Source organism: Protobothrops mucrosquamatus, unplaced genomic scaffold (assembly GCF_001527695.2).
Source record: "Protobothrops mucrosquamatus isolate PMUCROS unplaced genomic scaffold, P.Mucros_1.0 scaffold28, whole genome shotgun sequence".
In the NCBI taxonomy this organism is placed as follows: Eukaryota; Metazoa; Chordata; class Lepidosauria; order Squamata; family Viperidae; genus Protobothrops; species Protobothrops mucrosquamatus.
This window is the reverse complement of record NW_015386413.1, coordinates 2795245-2814029: the sequence shown is the minus strand read 5'-3', so window position 1 is coordinate 2814029 and position 18785 is coordinate 2795245. Positions and strand designations below refer to the sequence as shown.

At 45.1% G+C, this 18785-nt stretch overlaps 1 protein-coding gene across 1 annotated transcript in view; it reads left to right on the top strand.

The window, feature by feature from the left end:
- TSC22D1 (TSC22 domain family member 1) overlaps window positions 1-18785 on the top strand; it is a gene marked incomplete at its 5' end in the record, with an annotated part of 53063 nt that overhangs the window by 31184 nt on the left and 3094 nt on the right. The window contains one exon of the mRNA XM_029283158.1: window positions 18725-18776. Within this exon, the coding sequence (XP_029138991.1) occupies window positions 18725-18776 (52 nt within the window). The remainder of the gene's footprint in view (window positions 1-18724; window positions 18777-18785) is intronic.

Genomic DNA, 18785 nt, shown 5'->3' with positions numbered 1-18785 from the left:
CTGTCCGTCCGTCCGTCCGTCCATCCATCCATCCATCTTATCCATCCATCTTATCCATCCATCCATCCATCCATCCATCCATTTATCTTATCTGCTATGGATCAACTGTCTGTCCGTCTGTCCGTCCGTCCGTCCGTCCATCCATCCATCCATCCATCCATCCATCCATCCATCCATCCATCCATCCATCCATCTTATCTGCTATGGATCAACTGTCATCTCTGTGTCTATCTGTCTATCATCTCTCTCTCTCTCTTAGCCCAAACCTTCTTTAAAGACACAACAAATACTGTTTGTTCAAGAAAGAATAGTGCTGCTTCTGCTGCTGTTGTCCTCCAATGGTTTTTTTTTACCTTACATACCTCTGTCTTATAATATCTGAGATAAATTTGTCAAGCAGCGCCACCTAGAGGATGATTTAAAGCATATCTTGTTTCTAAGAAGGCACAACTTTTTTTCAAAACAGTTAACGTTCTTGGCTCTTCCAAGCCTGCACAAAGTCATAAGCCTGCAATATTTTTTTAGCTAATTTGCAAAAGAAATCTGGGAATCGAAAGGATCTGCTGCATTTTTCAGTTTCTCTGGTACATTCTTGGCAATAATCCAGAAAAGGAAATTAATTGCATGGATGTACATACGGGCATGTATGGAAGGACTTAGTGAAGCGGTTTGGTCTTTAAAACATTCCTGGCATTTTATTAATTTACGGAATGAGGGTTTTTCTGTTGCTCTCATATTTCACTTTATACCCCTGTGTATGCTATAAAAACTTTTTGTGATGGGAAACTACATTCTGAAGTAATACTGCAAGATTTCTCTCTTGGTTTCCCTTCTGTTAGCAAATTCCAAAATATATTAACTAGGGGGTAAAAAACTCTACTTACAGCAAACAACGTATTAACCTATTACTGTAAGAATCAGAGGAATGTTGTCAAACAGATGATCAATTGTGGACTTAAAATTTCTGTATGAAAGGAAAAATATGAGTGGTATAGCCAGCTTTATTTTTCCCACAGGGAGGCAGTATAGCCACACAATAGTGTTATTTGCAGTGGTCACATGGATCTAACATTTCCATTTTTGTATTCTGGGATATTAATTTTTTTGCAGGACTCTTAATACAGAATATACATTCCAATTCTGCTGCTATACATTTTACATACTGTTCATTTAGTGACGGTTTGAAGTTACAGCAGCACTGAAAAAAGTGACTTATGACCGTTTTTCACACTCACAACCGTTGTAGCATCTCCAGGGTCACGTGATTAAAAACCAGACGGTTGGCCACTGACTCGTACTTATGACGGTTGCATAAATGTGATCCTCTTTTGTTACCTTCTGACCACAAAGTCAACACGGGAAGTCAGATCCATGTAGCAACCGTGTTACTAACTTCACAACTGCAGTGATTCACTTAACAACTGTGGCAAGAAAGATTGTAAAACGCGGCAAGACTCACTTAACAACCGTCTCGCTTAGCAACAGAAATGTTCGGTTCATAATTTGAGGATTACCTGTACTGGCCAAGATTCAAACTCTTTTGTCAGATAAATAATAGGTTTCTTTAAAAAATTACATTCCGTAATAGATATATTGCATCAAATGCCGCGTATCTCCCCGAATTCCATTTTAAATACCAAATATTTAAAATGTATTTTGTTTTCTTTCTGGAAACTATGTGAATTTGGTTGCCTTGTTCAAAGATGATTTTTTCCCAGTATAGGCCAGGGGTAGGCAACCTGGGCTCTTTTATGATCGTGGACTTCAACTCCCAGAATTCCTGAGCCAGCATGGGGGAACTGTGGCCCCTTCATAACTTGTGGACTTCAACTCCCAGAATTCCTGAGCCAGCATGGAGGAACTATGGCCCCCTCATGACTCGTGGACTTCAACTCCCAGAATTCCTGAGCCAGCATGGAGGAACTATGGCCCCCTCATGACTCGTGGACTTCAACTCCCAGCATTCCTGAGCCAGCATGGGGGAACTATGGCCCCCTCATGACTCGTGGACTTCAACTCCCAGCATTCCTGAGGCAGCCTGGCTCAGCTTGGAAACCTCTCCCTTTCCCCTCAGCATGGCTGGCTTAGGAATTCTGGGAGTTGAAGTCCACGAGTCATAAAAGAGCCAAGGTGGCCTAGCCCGGTCTAGGTAATCTCCAACTAACAATCATTTGTTTAGTGACCATTTGAAGGTATAATGGCACTAAAAAAGGCGATTTATGACCGTTTCCCACACTTGTGACTGTTGCCACGTCCCCACGACCACGGGTTCAAAATGCTGGGGAATTCTGGGAGTTGAACTCCACAAGCCTTAAAGTTGCCCTTGAATCATACCACACCTGACAGTTGACTTTCTGTACCTTCTCCTGAGGCAACTGCCTTCCTGGATAATTTTAAAATCCAAAATACATCCATTTTAGACATTTTAAAGGATGATGTCGTGTCTTGGCTACGTTATACGAACTCTACAGCAAGGGCTGGATGACTCAGTCTATGTTTATCCATTTCTGCCCTGAGATTTCATTTTGCAACACCTGGCATGTTTTCTTACAAGACTAAATAACGTTGTTGGATGGGAGCAATAATTTCTTCCCCTTTCTAGCATTTTGTAATCCGGGAGCTGCTCAGGGCGGGAATCTCTGTTCTCTCCTGAGCCAGTTTCGCTTTCATAAACCGGCTTCAACCAGTGGCTTCCCCTTCTGAAGCTTCAGATGACTGTTCACACTTTGTAAGAAGAGATTTGTGTTTGGGACCCTTCCCCAGAGTGGCTGGGTTCTGCTGATGGCACCTTAAAATACATTCTGCGGAGTTAACAAGCAGGTAGTCCCAAAGGTGCTTTTTTTCAGGAGGCAACTGGACTTCCTTGTTTTTCTTTGAAGATGTTTTGCTCCTCATCCCAGAAGCTTCTTCAGCTCTGGCTGGATGGTGGGAGAATGGAAGGATTTATACTCCTTGCAGACAGCTGGTCATTTGCATCCTTTTAGAGAGTCGTTGAGGCCACTTGGGGGTTTACCTGTGTCCTCATAGGACTTTCTTATTATTCTTTGAAGATGTTTCCCTTCTCATCCCAGAAGCTTCTTCAGCTCTGACTGGATGGTGGGGAGTGGAAGGATTTATACTCCTTGCAGACCGCTGGTCATTTGCCTTCTTTTAGAGAGAGGACACAGATAAACCTCCAAGTGGCTTCAACGACTCTCTAAAAGGATGCAAATGACCGGCTGTCTGCAAGGAATATAAATCTTTCCAGTCGCCACCGTCCCCTCAGCTGAAGAAGCTTCTTGGATGAGAAGCGAAACGTCTTCAAAGAAAATTAACACTTCAAGATCACGTGAAGTGTTAATACCACTTTACAAGGCCTTGGTAAGGCCACACTTGGAATATTGCATCCAGTTTTGGTCACCACGATGTAAAAAAGATGTTGAGACTCTGGAAAGAGTACAGAGAAGAGCAACAAAGATGATCAGGGGACTGGAGGCTAAAACATACGAGGAAAGGCTGCTGGAACTGTTGGTGTCTAGTTTAATGAAGAGAAGGACGAGGGGGGACATAATAGCAGCCTTCCAGTATCTCAGGGGCTGCCCCAAAGAAGAGGGAGTCAAGCTATTCTCCAAAGCGCCTGAAGGCAGGACAAGAAGCAACAGATGGAAACTAATTAAGGAGAGAAGCAACCTAGAACTAAGGAGAAACTTCCTGACAGTTAGAACAATTAACCAGTGGAACCGCCTGCCTCCAGAAGCGGTGAATGCTCCAACACTGGAAGTTTTTAAGAAGAGACTGGACAGCCATTTGTCCGAAATGGTATAGGGTTTCCTGCTTGAGCAGGGGGTTGGACTAGATGACTTCCAAGGTCCCTTCCAACTTTACTAAACATGTTCAAACATGTTCAGTCCAAATGTTCATGTTCAAAAACAAGAAAGTCCAGTTGCCTCTTGAAAAAAGCACTTTTGGGACAACCCTGACCTGGATGACGGAGAATCTCCTTAGACGTATAACAGGCTGGTGGCAGTCAATAAATTTGAGCAAAACCGGGATAAATGTGGGTCGTGCTTCCAAGCATTGGGTCCTCCTTTCAGGGGTGGCCCCCACCAAAGCATTTACAACAGCCACTGACCCCTCCCCTTCTTTTTAACGTACAGGCAGTCCTTGACTTAACAACAATTCATTTAGTGACGATTCAAAGTTATAACGGCACTGAAAAAAGTGACTAAGGTCCGTTTTTCACACTTACGACCGAGGCACCCCCCCCCCGGGTCACGTGATCAAAATTCATACGCTTGGCAACTGGCATGTACTTATGACTGTTGTAGTGTCACGTGATCCCCTTTGCAAAGCAAAGTTAATGGGGAAGCCAGGTTCACTTTACGACTGTGTGACTAGCTTAACAACTGCGGTAATTCACTTAGCAACAGTGGCAAGAACAGTCGTAACACGAAACAAGATTCACTTAAGAACTGTCTCGGTTAGCGACGGAAAGGTTGAGCTCCGTTGTCGTAAGTCAAGGACTACCTGTAATTGCAAATCTCCATCTTCAGGTTCTGTAGAACATCGTATTTTGGTTAAATTTTTTTTTTCTGAAAAGCAGAAGCTGCACAACAGAGGCTACTTATTTCTGGTTCTCTTTCCCTATTTCATTTCTGGCAGGTGCCCCAGTTCTGGATAAGGTTAAGAAAAAAAGGAGTTGCTTTTCTTTATTATTCATCTGAATATATATATATATTTTCAAGAGCAGCCCTGTCAATAAAGGCATTTGAAGTCCACACACGTCTTTAAAGTTTCCAAAGTTGAGAAACTCTGCAGTTCCTATTGTTACCAGGTATATTATTACATTGTGCAAGACCTTTAAGGCCAAAGTAAACACAAAAGACAAACATTTTCTAACATCTGTTAGTCTCGTGGGTGTGCAGAATGGATCTAATTTGGGCAGCAAAAGAGGGCGAGGTGTTTGAAGGCTGTGGCCCTGCTTATCATACCATGTTGTGTTGCTTAAATAAACACTGGCACCCCCCCCCCACCCCCACCTTTTCAATGCTGGCTGTGGAATTCTGGGAGTTGAAGTCCACATGCCTTAAAATTGTCAAGGTTGAGAAACACTGGAATATAGGGTAATAACATACAGCCTCAACTTTTTGCTTTGACATAATAATATATACTCGCCATTTCTGCAACAAGAAACCGATCTAAACAGCAAAACCCAAAGTCAAAGTTTCATTTTTTTTTCCCACCTCAAGCACAAAATCCAGAAACTTGTTTCCAAATAGAAACAAAATTGTGTTCTTTTCTTTAATCAAAGCAATCAATTTTGCCATCTCGGCTAACTCTTATCCATTTTTGCAGGCATTGGTCCATTGTGGGAATTAAAATAACTTTTGTGCATAGAACATCCTTGCTTCAGCAACCTATTCATAATTTCAATGTCAGGATGACATTCCAAGTGAATTTTATTTAAAAAAACCCAACAACAGTCCCTTTAGTCGCTGAAATCCACTTCTCCCACACAATGACAGTTCTTTCTTGGAAAAATGGCATTTTTCCCCCCCACCCCAGCCAGAATGAACATTATTTGCAAGAATATAATACGGCCAGTGATATTTTGCTCCGAAGTTTTATAGCTCCAGTTTGCATGCTTTGCCAGTTTAAAAAAAAAAAAAAAGGAAAAAAGACACTCAAATCAATAGCTTGACTTTTTTGGCACGTTCATGTCGTCAATGGGCGGCCTTACAAATTTGATTTAACAACTAAGTAAATGTTTTTGGCAGCTCTTTGGCAACAGTTTGGTCTTCAATTCTTCTTAGGATTTTTTTTTTTTTTTTGGACTTCCTGGTGTAGTTTGTAGACAGGGAATTCCTGTGTGGTCTCTATTTCCAAGTGGAGTCCAAGTCTGACCCTGCTAATTTTATTTTTATTTTTTTTTAATAGCCAGTGTGTCTCCTGTTCTGGTGTGGAAAATCAAAATTATGGACGTTCCCACAATTCGTAGCTATTTTTGTCCTCGCCTTTGCCTTTTGTTTTTGCGTTCTGCCGCTTTTTATGTTATTTATTGTTGCGAGCTGCCCAGGATAGGTTAAAGAGTTGCGTGACCTCCAGATGGAATGAACGAAGGAATAAATATATTTTTATTTTGCTCTTTGAGGATTACAGTCCTTTACAGATGTTTTTACCATTGGGTATCTCCGTAGTAACGATAAGCGAACCAGAAAAGCCTGTGTGGTAATAAATTTGGGGGGTGGAGGGCTTTAATTATTGTGCTATCCTAATTATCTATCCTGTGCCTTGCAAGGGATGGTGTGACAGTTGTAAGTACATTTTTCAGTACCGTCATAACTTTGAATGGTTGCTAAACAAAATGGTTATAAGTCCTGGTATTTGCTTCCTTTTATAAGGCCCCTTAACTTCAAATATGAAATGCAAAATTTTCAGCACGCTTCCTGTTTGTAAAGGACAGGGGTGATTGATCGGACTATTTACTTTATTTATAATTTTTATTTATATTTAATTCATTTTAATTTATGTATTTGTAACCCACCCTACAGGATTTTTAGCAGCAGATGATAGACTATTTTCTTCTCTGCCTCTTCCAAATTGAATCACAGAAAAGAAAAGCAGAGCTGGAAAGGGACCTTGGAGGTCTTCTAGTCCAGCCCCTTCTCAAACAGGAGATCCTATACCGTTTCAAACAAATGGATGTCCAGTCTCTTCTTAAAAACTTCCAGCGTTGGAGCATTCACTGCTTCTGGAGGCAGGTTGTTCCACTAGTTAATGGTTCTCCCTGTTGGGAAATTCCTCCTTACTTACTTCCAGGTTGCTTCTCTCTTTGATTGGTTTCCATCCGTCGTTTCCGGTCTTGCCTTCCGGTGCTTTGGAAAAAATAGGTTGACCCCCCCTCCTCAGATAATTTGGAAGACTGCTATCTGGATTGCAGATTGAACATCTGGATTGTTGTGAGATAAAACAACAGGATCTTAACGGAGACATTCGTCCGTGGAAAGCTTTCTTTGAAATAAAAGAAGGAAAATAATAATAATAATAATAATAATAATAATAATAATAATAATAATAATAATAATAATAATAATAATAATAATAATAATAATAATAATAATAAAAACAATTAGCAGGCACCTTGCTCAGATCTCTCTGCCCAGCTTTTGTGTACAGGTAGTCCTTAAATTGATTGATCGGACTATTTATTTTATTTATAATTTTAATTTATATTTAATTCATTTTAATTTATGTATTTGTAACCCACCCTACAGGATTTTTAGCAGCAGATGAGACTATTTGTAGCTGAGAGCTGAAATGTGAGGAGGTCCTTAGTGGTCTCTGAGCTGGGCTGTTTTCTTGCAGACGTTTCATGACCAGACTAGATAACGTCATCAGTGCCAGAAGGGAAGGGCTTTTGCTCTCTGTTTATAAACTAGTGGCTTGAAGTCCTGTCCCATGTTGGTGGGAATGTTCTTGGATTAGTTCCTTGATCAGGGTGTGTTGTGTACTTCTGATTGTTTGTCTGAGGTGGCAGTTCCTTAAATATGGGGTATTGTTGGTAATGAGCCGATAAAACCGAAGGGATTTGCGACAGAAAATGAACGCTGGAATTCAGGCTGAGCTGCCGAAGTTGAAGACAATTGTGCGGTGTGGCTTTTTGACAGCGACACGCCTGGTGGTGACAACAGCGGCCCCCGGAGCTTCCCTTTCCCACAGTCCCGTTGACTAACTCCACAGAGATGTGACACACAACCCGGGTTTTGTGAATTTTCCCCTCCTTGCATCACCGGCTGTGCTTGCAATATTCTGCTCTGATCGCCTTCAGCTCTCTTTTAGGAAAGGTTAGTGGAAGAAAAAATAAAAATAAAAAGAAAGGAAGGGAAATTGCAAGGGAAAGATTGGCAGCCTCCAAGAATAAATTGGAAGATGTTTTTTTTCTAATTACCACAATCCGTGTGGAGAGGGTGGAGTGTTAGCAAGCAGGGAAAAAAAAAAAACGACCCATAAAAAGTGGGAACTCTCCTGCCATTCTATTAATTGAGCTGATGCTGTGTTTCCAGCACATGAGGAAATGCATATGACCTTTTAATTATTTTTTAAGCTGCTTAACTCTTCCACCGTGTTTTCCAAGCACAGCCAGGGAACCGAGATGGAAGGCGGTGTGTGGGCTGATCCCTTGCAGGAAACCATGGTGCAAAAGCTGGAGCGTTAAGTCAGCAAGTGCAGAAGGGAGGTATAAGGTGAGGGAAGAAATAAGCATGGCTTCTGGGTTAGTTCCCTGTTGAAGGAGTCAGAATAACAAGAGTTGGAAGGGACCTTGGAGGTCATCTAGTCCAACCCCCTGCTCAGGCATGAAACCCTACACCATTTCGGACAAATGGCTGTCCAGTCTCTTCTTAAAGACTTCCAGTGTTGGAGCATTCACCGCTTCTGGAGGCAGGTTGTTCCACTGGTTAATTGTTCTAACTGTCAGGAAGTTTCCCCTTAGTTCCAGGTTGCTTCTCTCCTTGATGAGTTTCCACCCGTTGCTTCTTGTCCTGCCTTCAGGTGCTTTGGAGAAGAGCTTGACTCCCTCTTCTTTGGGGCAGCCCCTGAGATACTGGAACACTGCTATCCTGTCCCCCCTCGTCCTTCTCTTCGTTAAACTAGACCAGTGGTGGCGAACCCATGGCACGGGTGCCAGAGGCGGCACTCAGAGCCCTCTCTGTGGGCACATGCACCGTCGCCCCAGTCCTAGGCCTTCAGCTTTGTTTTAATGATAGTTTTTGGGGTATTTTTGTAGTTGTTTTTATCAGGCTGTCAGCCGCCCTGAGTCCGCAAGGAGAAGGGCAGGGTATAAATTCAAATAATAAATAAATAAATAAATAAATAATTATAAAACCTTTTCGCTTTAGGCTTCCGCCGCCGTGTGCAAAAAAAAAAAAAAAGGTTCAATCAGTCAATTTCAACTTCTCGTGGGGAAAAAAAAGATCTTGCAAAGTTGGAATTGATTGATTGAACTTTTTAGTCCCACCCAGTCTGCCGTTACCACCGCAGCCACGCCCACCCAACGGGCCACGCCCACCCAATGGGCCACGCCATGGGCCACACCCACCCGGCACTCGACGATGCATAAGTGGGTTTTGGGTTGCAATTTGGGCACTCGGTCTCTAAAAGGTTCGCCATCACTGAACTAGACATCCCCAATTCCAGCAACCGTTCTTCATATGTTTTAGCCTCCAGTCCCCTAATCATCTTTGTTGCTCTTCTCTGTACTCTTTCTAGAGTCTCAGCATCTTTTTTACATCGTGGTGACCAAAACTGGATGCAGTATTCCAAGTGTGGCCTTACCAAGGCCTTGTAAAGTGGTATTAACCCTTCACGTGATCTCGATTCTATCCCTCTGTTAATGCAGCCCAGCACTGTGTTGGCCTTTTTGGCAGCTGCAGCACACGGCTGGCTCCTATTTAAGTTAACTTAAATTAACTTAAGTTAAGCACGGTTGGAGCTACTACTGGTTGAAGGGCCGAGCAACAGAAGCTCTGAGGAACCCTCGCCCCTCCTAAGCAGTTGGAAATACATTTAGGAAGAAGCCAGTAGAAAAACTAGATAGCCCTTGTCCCACTCTTACCCCACCCAAAAACAATCCATCAAACATTGCATGTGTCTGTGAAGTCATCCAGGAATCAAACTTGGCTTGAAGGAAAATTTTCTTCTCTGCCTCTTCCAAATTGAATCACAGAAAAGAAAAGCAGAGCTGGAAGGGACCTTGGAGGTCTTCTAGTCCAGCCCCTGCTCAAAACAGGAGATCCTATACCGTTTCAAACAAATGGATGTCCAGTCTCTTCTTAAAAACTTCCAGCATTGGAGCCTTCACAACATCGAGGCAAGGAGTTCCACTGGTTAATGGTTCTCCCTGTTGGGAAATTTCTCCTTCCTTCCTTCCAGGTTGCTTCTCTCCTTGATTGGTTTCCATCCGTCGTTTCCGGTCTTGCCTTCCGGTGCTTTGGAAAAAATAGGTTGACCCCCCCCCCCTCAGATAATTTGGAAGACCGCTATCTGGATTGCAGATTGAACATCTGGATTGTTGTGAGATAAAACAACAGGATCTTAACGGAGACATTCATCCATGGAAAGCTTTCTTTGAAATAAAAGAAAGACAATAATAATAGTAATAAAAAAATTAGCAGGCACTTTGCTCAGATCTCTCTGCCCAGCTTTTGTGTACAGGTAGTCCTTAAATTGTGACCCCCAGCTTTTGTGCAGATTGGATTACGACGTCCTTCTGAGCCCATCAGGCTGAGGTATTAGGGGAAGCTGAGGGAAGCAGAGACCGGCTCCCTCCTTAAGCTTCGGAGAAACAAATGAGTAATTCAAAAAAGATACTCAGAAATCCCGGCCGGGGAGAGATTATAATCTCTTTTAGTGCTTTACACAACAGAGTAACATGTGATTCCAGCCTCTCTGATGTCACTGCTTGCTTTCCCCACTCCCTACTCCCTCCCCCCTTGAGCATAACCAGACCCTGTTACGCTGCTGGATCTATTCCTGCCTTTAAGATCCCTGGAAGCCCGGATTTATTTAGCAAACGCAAACTACCGGTAGTAGTAGCATCCCTGCTAATCCTTGGGCTCCCTGACCGTCTCAGAACAGACCATGGCCCTTAAACACCGTCAGAAGGCCCGTGGAAAGAAATCCTTTGCCGAAAAAACATGAAAATGTTTTGGGATCTGGAGCAGCACCTTAAGAGGTAACGACCGAGTGGGTTGACCGGTGGTATCGGTGTAGTTGCTTTTTGCAGGTCTTTGCTGTATCTTCCAGCTGCTTTTCCAGCGCTGGGTTGAAAAGAACGGCTCTCTCGACGGCGAGCTTAAAAGAAAATAAAAACCAAAGCAGTCATTTACATCTCAAGGGTGTCCTGTTCAATTGGCCGATCCCGTTGGTTTTTCAGGAGGGGAACCAGGACTAGATCGAGCGCCGGCTGAATTGGACTGCCCAGACGCCAAGCTTTTACAACTGGAATTTCCGTTCTCGCCGTGAGAATTAAAACTTAAATTCTCCTTATTGTCGGGAGTAATTGCCCGCTGTACAGGCCTTTTCTATTTTTGCCTCTTTTGCTGGCACACACGGTTGTCAAACTGACGCAGCAGCCTTGGGTGGCTTTGAGGTATATCTGGAAATGCCAGTCTGTGGGACTGGAAAGCTTGTCACCTTCCTTGGAAATCTACTATTTTAGATCGGGGAGCATTCGCTCCCAGCTCGAGTTGCCAATACAGGGGGGTCCTCGACTTACGACCCACAATTCGGCCCAAAATCTCCATCGCTAAGCGAGACAGTCCTTAAGTGAGAGTTGCCCCGTGTTACGACCTCTCTTCCCGCGGTTGTTAAGTGGATCACTGCAGTTGTTAAGTCAGTAACACGGTGGTTAAGGGGATCACGTGACCCCAAGACACTGCAACCGTCCTAAGTACATGCCAGTGGCCAAGCCTCTGAATCCTGATCACGTGACCACGGGGGAGGCTGCAACGGTTGTGTGAAAAACGGCCATTGGTCCCTTTTTTCAGTGCCGTTGTAACTTGAAACGGTCACTAAAACGAGCTGTTGTTAGTCAGGGACTTCCTATATAGGTGATTCCTCCAATTCCCGTCTTTTACTTTTTCCTTTCTTCTCTCCTTTCAGCCCTGGAGAAATGGAGCGGATCTTGATTTAAACCATGATTTGTTCTGTGCTGTGTAATTGGCTGAGTTGGTGCTCCTGCTCGGCTTGATGCAGACGTCTAGCCAAAGCAGTAGCAGAAGTTAGTTTTTCTGGAGAAAGCAGACTTAGGACTTGTAGTATATACTCCTGCAACGGAGGGTAGATTAATTTAGGAAGCTTCCCTGCCCTGTATTTGAAAAGCTGAGATCTGTTATGCAGTAGAGCAGGGGTAGGCCACCTTGGCTCTTTTATGACTCGTGGACTTCAACTCCCAGAATTCCTGAGCCAGCATGGGGGAAACTTTGGCCCCCTCAAGACTCATGGACTTCAACTCCCAGAATTCCTGAGCCAGCATGGGGGAACTATGACCCCCTCATGACTCGTGGACTTCAACTCCCAGAATTCCTGAGCCAGCATGGGGGAACTATGGCCCCTTCATGACTCGTGGACTTCAACTCCCAGAATTCCTCAGCCAGCATGGGGGAACTATGGCCCCCTCATGACTCGTGGACTTCAACTCCCAGAATTCCTGAGCCAGCATGGGGGAACTATGGCCCCCTCATGACTCGTGGACTTCAACTCCCAGAATTCCTCAGCCAGCATGGGGGAACTATGGCCCCCTCATGACTCGTGGACTTCAACTCCCAGAATTCCTGAGCCAGCATGGCTCAGCTTGGAAACCTCTCCCTTTCCCCTCAGCGTGGCTGGCTCAGGAATTCTGGGAGTTGAAGTCCACCAGTCATAAAAGAGCCCAGGTTGCCTATCCCTGCAGTAGAGCATTATATGTCGACTCTCTTTGTTAAAGGTTACTGTCCATGGTAGAAGAAGCTGCAGGATGCAACTTCCGTTCAGCCCGTGCGTAGGACTAACCATCATTTTGCAAGGAATCGGTGGCTGTTGCCCAGGAAGAGGAGGATTGTGGGTAGAGGCCAAATTGCTTGTGCTGTTACACCAGTTTTCCAGAAAATATATACTGTGGTTTCGCTTGATATTTGACAAATGTAGCTGCGAGGCATCTTTGGTGCTCTCTGAGCTGGGTGGTTTTCTTGCAGACGTTTCATGACCCAACTAGGTAACATTATCAGTGCTAGAAGGGAGGGGGGCTGTGGAGAGGAGGAGGAGGAGGAGAAAGGGAGGGAAGATGGAATGAATGGGGGAGGAGGTGGAGGACTGTGGGATCCTTGGTGCATTCTGAGCTTGGTTGTTTTCTTGCAGACGTTTCGTGACCCAACTAGGTAACATCAACAGTGCTAGAAGGGAGGGGGCTTGTGGAGAGGAAGAGGAGGAGGAGGAGGAGAAAGGGAGGGAAGACGGAAGGAAGGGGGGAAGAGGAGGAAGAGGAGGACTGTGGGGTCCTTGGTGCTCTCTGAGCTTAGTCGTTTTCTTGCAGACGTTTTGTGACCCAACTAGGTAACATCATCAGTGCTAGAAGGGAGGGGGGTTGTGGAGAGGAGGAGGAGGAGGAGGAAGGGAGGGAAGATGGAAGGAAGGGGGGGAGGAGGACTATGGGGTCCTTGGTGGTCTCTGAGCTTGGTTGCTTTCTTGCAGACGTTTCGTGACCCAACTAGGTAACATCATCGGTGCTGTTGACGTAGCCACTTTTGCTACAGGCGCTGCATTGTTGCACATAATATGTAGGGATGTCTGTAGAGAAAAAAAACACAGGAATAAGTAGGAATGAAAACGTGCAATTGTTTGAAAAGGGTTGGTGTAACCACGCTGGGTTTGCAGTTGTGTTTAAGAAAGTAAAGGGATGGGACTGCTTCCAAAAAAAGCACTCTGGAAGAATGGAAAAAAACTTGATGGGGAGTGTAGAATGTCGGAACAGATTAAGGAAACGAAGGAGGTGATGGGGAGGATGAGTTTGAAACTGATTTAAAAACATACACATTACGCAAAATGCAGAAAAACAGTAAGCCCAAAGGAACCGAGGGCACGAAATAAGAAATTGGTTTTTGAGATATTAATTTCAAATCCATGCCCCTCGTTTTGGATGGTAGAGTGTATACCCAGCACCCATTCCAAAATGTCTACATTCTCAGCCAACAAAACAGCCCTGACTTCATACAAATATTCAGGTTCTCCATCAACATCGCCCCTAATGCTATCTTGTTATATATTTATATTTCTGTGTTCATTTATCCATCAGTGCATTCCACAGAGCAAGGGGACTTACTGTTTGCTCGGCATGACCCATAAACATTATTTTATTTCCGTCATCATCCATTCATTCCCTATTAACTATATTTAGGAACTATCCTTCAAGTCAATGGTCATGACAAGCAGCCCCATTATTCAAGCCTCTTCACTTTGTCATTCAAAATCAACAAAAAAATCAACTTTCTGCCTTACACTCATGTATTTCTAAAAAAAAATCGCTTAGGTTTAAAGAGTTTTGTCTCAGATTATATTTTTTAAGCAGTATATTAAAACCCTAATACTAAATGAAATTCATTTAGCACGGGTTTTTCTTTAAAAAAATCTGTTTTGTTAAACCTTGCCACTTGAGAGGAAAAGTGAGTTGAGGGGTACTTGAGGGCTTGTCCACACAATGCCTTCACAACAGCATAGTTGGCCAATTGTTGGTCTAGCGCAGGGGTCTCCAAAGTTGGCAACTTTCAGACTTTGTGGACTTCAGCTCCCAGAATTCCTCAGCCCGCTGAGGAATTCTGGGAGTTGAAGTCCACAAAGTCTTAAAACGGGCCAAGTTTGGAGACCCCCTGCGCTAGTGCCTCTGAAAGGCTATTTGTGTAAATCCCCCTGGCCCCCCCGCCCCAGGGTCCATAGGATACATGGGAATTGTAGTCCATCCCCATAACCCACTTGAGAAAGTGGGATCTGAGCTGTAGGAAGTAAGAGAGGAGTCCATTTCCCCATAGGGAACTTGAAACATCTTCATACATCATCTAACCACAATTGAAACCTAGAAGACATCCTTACTAGTGATGGCTGGATGATTTTAAAAGATGCTTTTAAGTTTACTAGGGTTAGAGTTATTTCATCTCTATAGGTTTAGGAAAAAAAACAACAAGAAAGGCAATTCTATTCTTTAACAAGGTGAGCCACTTATAGGATTTTTATCTAATTTTTTTTATCCCACCTTTATTACTTGATCAGTGACTCAAGGTGGCGAACGTGCTCCTTCCTCCTTTTTTCCCCATAACAACAAACCAGCGAGGTGTGTTGCTCTCAGAGACAGGGACTGGCCCAAAGTCACCCAGCTCTCTTCCCCCCCCCCCCATGCCTAAGTCAGGATTAGAACTCGCAGCCTCCTGATTTCCAGGGCAGTATCTCAACCACTACATCAAACTGGCTCTCGGTTAAAGTGAGGGTTCCATGTTACCTGGATCAGGATCAGTAATCAATCTTACATTTCTGCTTAAAAAAGAGACGTAATTCTCTAAATTCTACAGGACTGAGTATTTATCTAGCTAGAGGTTCATTCTGGCTGGGGAATTCTGGGAGTTGAAGTCCACAAGTCTTAAAAGTTGCCACAGTTGGACGTCCCTGCTTTAGATGAATGAAAGTGAATTATCCCACATCCAGAACAAGCCTTGATAGGTTTTGATGTTACTTTCGCCAGGACTCTTGATTTTATCACACCTCTTTTTAGCTGATAGATAGACAGACAGACAGACAGACAGACAGACAGACAGACAGACAGACAGACAGACAGACAGACACTAGATAGATAGATAGATAGATAGATAGATAGATAGATAGATAGATAGATAGATAGAGTGAATGAATGAATGAATGAATGAATGAAAGAAAGAGAAGGAAGGAAGGAAGGAAGGAAGGAAGAAAGAAAGAAAGAAAGAAAAAGAAAGAAAGAAAGAAAGAAAGAAAGAAAGAAAGAAAGAAAGAAAGAAAAGGCATTGACTATTGACTCTCTAGTGGACTAGAATAAGGTACATACAACCTCAACTTTTTGCTTTGACATAAAATATGTTAACCATTTCTATAAGAAAGAAAGAGAGAGAGAGAGAGAGAGAGAGAGAGAGAGAGAGAGAGAGAGAGAAAAAGAAAGAAAGAAAGAAAGAAAAGGCATTGACTATTGACTCTTTAGTGGACTAGAATAAGGTACATACAACCTCAACTTTTTGCTTTGACATAAAATATGTTAACCATTTCTATAAGAAAGAAAGAAAGAGAGAGAGAGAGAAAGAAAGAAAGAAAAGAAAGAAAGAGAAAGAAAGAAAGAAAGAAAGAAAGAAAGAAAGAAAGAAAGAAAAGTTTTTGGGATAGCTGCTTGTGAACAGCTCCCTTCCACCAGGTCCCAAATATTTCAATTCAGTTCCCTTGTGAATGACGTTGAAGCTGATGACATTATAACTAGAATACTTTTTTTAAAAAAAACATGTTTGAGCCCTTGGCCATTACATTTCTTGCTGTCTCCTCTAAGAAAGGCATCAGCCAGATGTGCTTCGGATGGACATTCATGTGACATAATTTAATGTCTTGCAAAGGATAAGATTTCCCCCCCCCCCACACACACACAGACACACACAAGGCAGAAGATCCCAGCTGTGCAGTTTAAGCTCAGGAGCTGAAATAACCAGCAGAAAAATTGCGCCTGTTCAGACGGCTGAACGTTTGTGGCAATAAATACGGAAGAAGCAGCCTTGAAATATTTTGACTTGCTTCCCCTTTTTTCTTTCCTGAATTCTTCAAGACATGAAACGTGGGAAAATTTGCAGAGGGTTGTTGAAAAAAAACCTGATGACCTTTTGCAGTAAATGTGGCAAGGAACACAAACAACCCGTTTCTATTGTGACGGAAAAAATATATATATAAAGGTTGGGTCAATGTCTGTAGGAAAAAGGGGAAGTGACAGCAAAGTTCGTTGTTTTGTGGGTTTCTCCTAACTCTGAACTGTGTCATAGCTGCACAGCTAAAAACACAAACAAACACAAATGTTAAAAGCCAAGTCAGGGCAAGAATGGATGTGAGTTTTGACACTTAATGCCCCACTTTAGAACTTAGTGTCCTGACAAATTCCACGTTGGCATTGGTCCAGGAGATTTTCCTGCACGGGGAACCTTCATTCTTAAGATGTTTTGAATTATCCTGGCATTAAACCAAGGACGGAATGAAACAGTTTGCAACTGTAGCACTGCATTTGTGAACGTTTTTTGAACATTTGAAGTGTGTTTGCTATTTTCTTAGGGAAATTTTGCTCTTTTTATAGCACAAGCTGGCCTGAGCTAAGGAAATAATACCTTGATGACTAGATAAAACGGGTGTTTTCATTTTGAAGGGAGGGATTTAAAAACAAAAAGGTTTTTGGGAACAAGGAGAAGGGAAATCAGATCAGTTCGGGTAGTCCTCGACTTTAACGACTACAATTCAGCCCCAAATTTCCATTGCTAATTTTGCCTCCTCTTACGACCTCCCTTTCCACTGTCGTTAAATGAATCACTGCAGTTGTTAAATTAGTCACACGGTTTTCCCCATTGACTGCTTGTCACCTGACCCCGGGGACACTGCAACCGTCGTAAATACGAGTCAGTGGCCAAGCGTCTGCATTTGGATCACGTGATCCACGGGGAGGCTGCGACAGTCGTAAGTGTGAAAAAGAGCCTTGGAAAAAAGTGACTTGCGACCGTTTTCACCCTTGAAACGGTCACCAGCATCCCCCCCTGGGGTCATATGACTAACATCTGGTTGCTTGGCAACCGGCATTTATTTACGGGACGCCGTTTTTTGTGCACCTCTGATGAGCAAAGTCAGCAGGGGGGGGACCAAAAATTCACTTAAAACATCTTCCCAACTGCAGCGAACCGCTTAACACGACCGTCGTAAAACGGGGCAAAACCCGCTCAACCACCCCCTGGCTTAGCAGCGGAAACGTTAGGCTCAACTTGCGGTTGCAAGTCGAGCACTACACCTGTAGTAGCAAGCAAAAGCCCTTCAAGAGCCCCCCCCCAGCCTTTGCAGAAGACCACCCCAGGCTGCAGGGGGGGGGCGGGGGGGGAGACACGGCGAGGCTGCTTCTAAGCCTTTCCTCCATCGGCCATTAGAGGGCGCCCTCGGAGCGGCTAAGCAGCGGCTTAGTGCATTGCAACCTGCAAGCCCGGGGGTGGGGTGTGTGGAGGGAGAAGAAAGCCCCCTCCCCATTTTTCCCCCCCCCCGCGCGCGCGCACCGCCGAGCTCTCCTGCGCGTCCTTTCGCTTTCTTTTGCACGGCCGAAGCAATCCCTCCCGCTCCGGGCTCCCACGGGGACGGAGCGGAGTTGAAAGTGGGGGAGGGAGGGGGCTAGTTTGGAAGACGCCCCTCCTGGGACTGGGGAGGGGGGCAACCCTCCCCCCCTCCCTCCTTTCCCTCCCTGGCTGCCTTGAAGGTTTGATTTTTAAAAAAAAATAAAAAAAAAATTGAGCTATTAGCCCGAAGACCTCTTACTCTCCTTTATTATTGGGATCCCTTTCGCGCGGCGCGCTCCCCGGCGAAGGGAGGGGAGGAGGCGCGGCGAGGGCGTGTCCCAGAGCGAGGGGGGGGCGTGTCCGCGGCCCGAGCGGCCAATGAGCAAGCCGCGCCCGCCTGGCCAAGGCATCGGGCGAGCAGGCGAGAGGCCCCGCCAGGCTCCGGGCGGCCGGGGAAGCGGCGGGCGCGGAAGGGGGGCAGCCGGGCGAGCGGAGGAGCGAGCGGCCGCTTTGGCGCAGCGTCCGTCGGCGCCGCTCCTTCTTTTCGCCCCCGCGGGGCTCGGCATCCCCGGCCCCTGCTGCAAGCCCGCCGGCCGGCCGGCCGGGGGCGATGGATCTCGGCGTCTACCAGCTGCGGCACTTCTCCATCTCCTTCCTCTCCTCGCTGCTGGGCGCCGACAGCGCCGCGCTCAGCCTCGACAGTAGGTAAAGGCGGCAGCAGCAGCCCTCCAAGCAGCCAGCGGGGCTCCGGGACCCCCGCCCGGCTGGAGGCAGCCTGACAGCTCAGCCGGCCGGAGCCGAGGCGGAGGAGGGGTCTTCCAGCGGAGGAGGGGGCTTCCCGACCTGTCTCGGCCGCTGCTAACCCGGGATTCTCCTCCTTCCCTCCCTCCTTCCTTCCTTCCTTCCCCGTTTGTGTCTTGCAGCTCCTCCGGGGCCAGCGTGGTCGCCATCGACAACAAAATCGAGCAAGCCATGGTAGGTCGG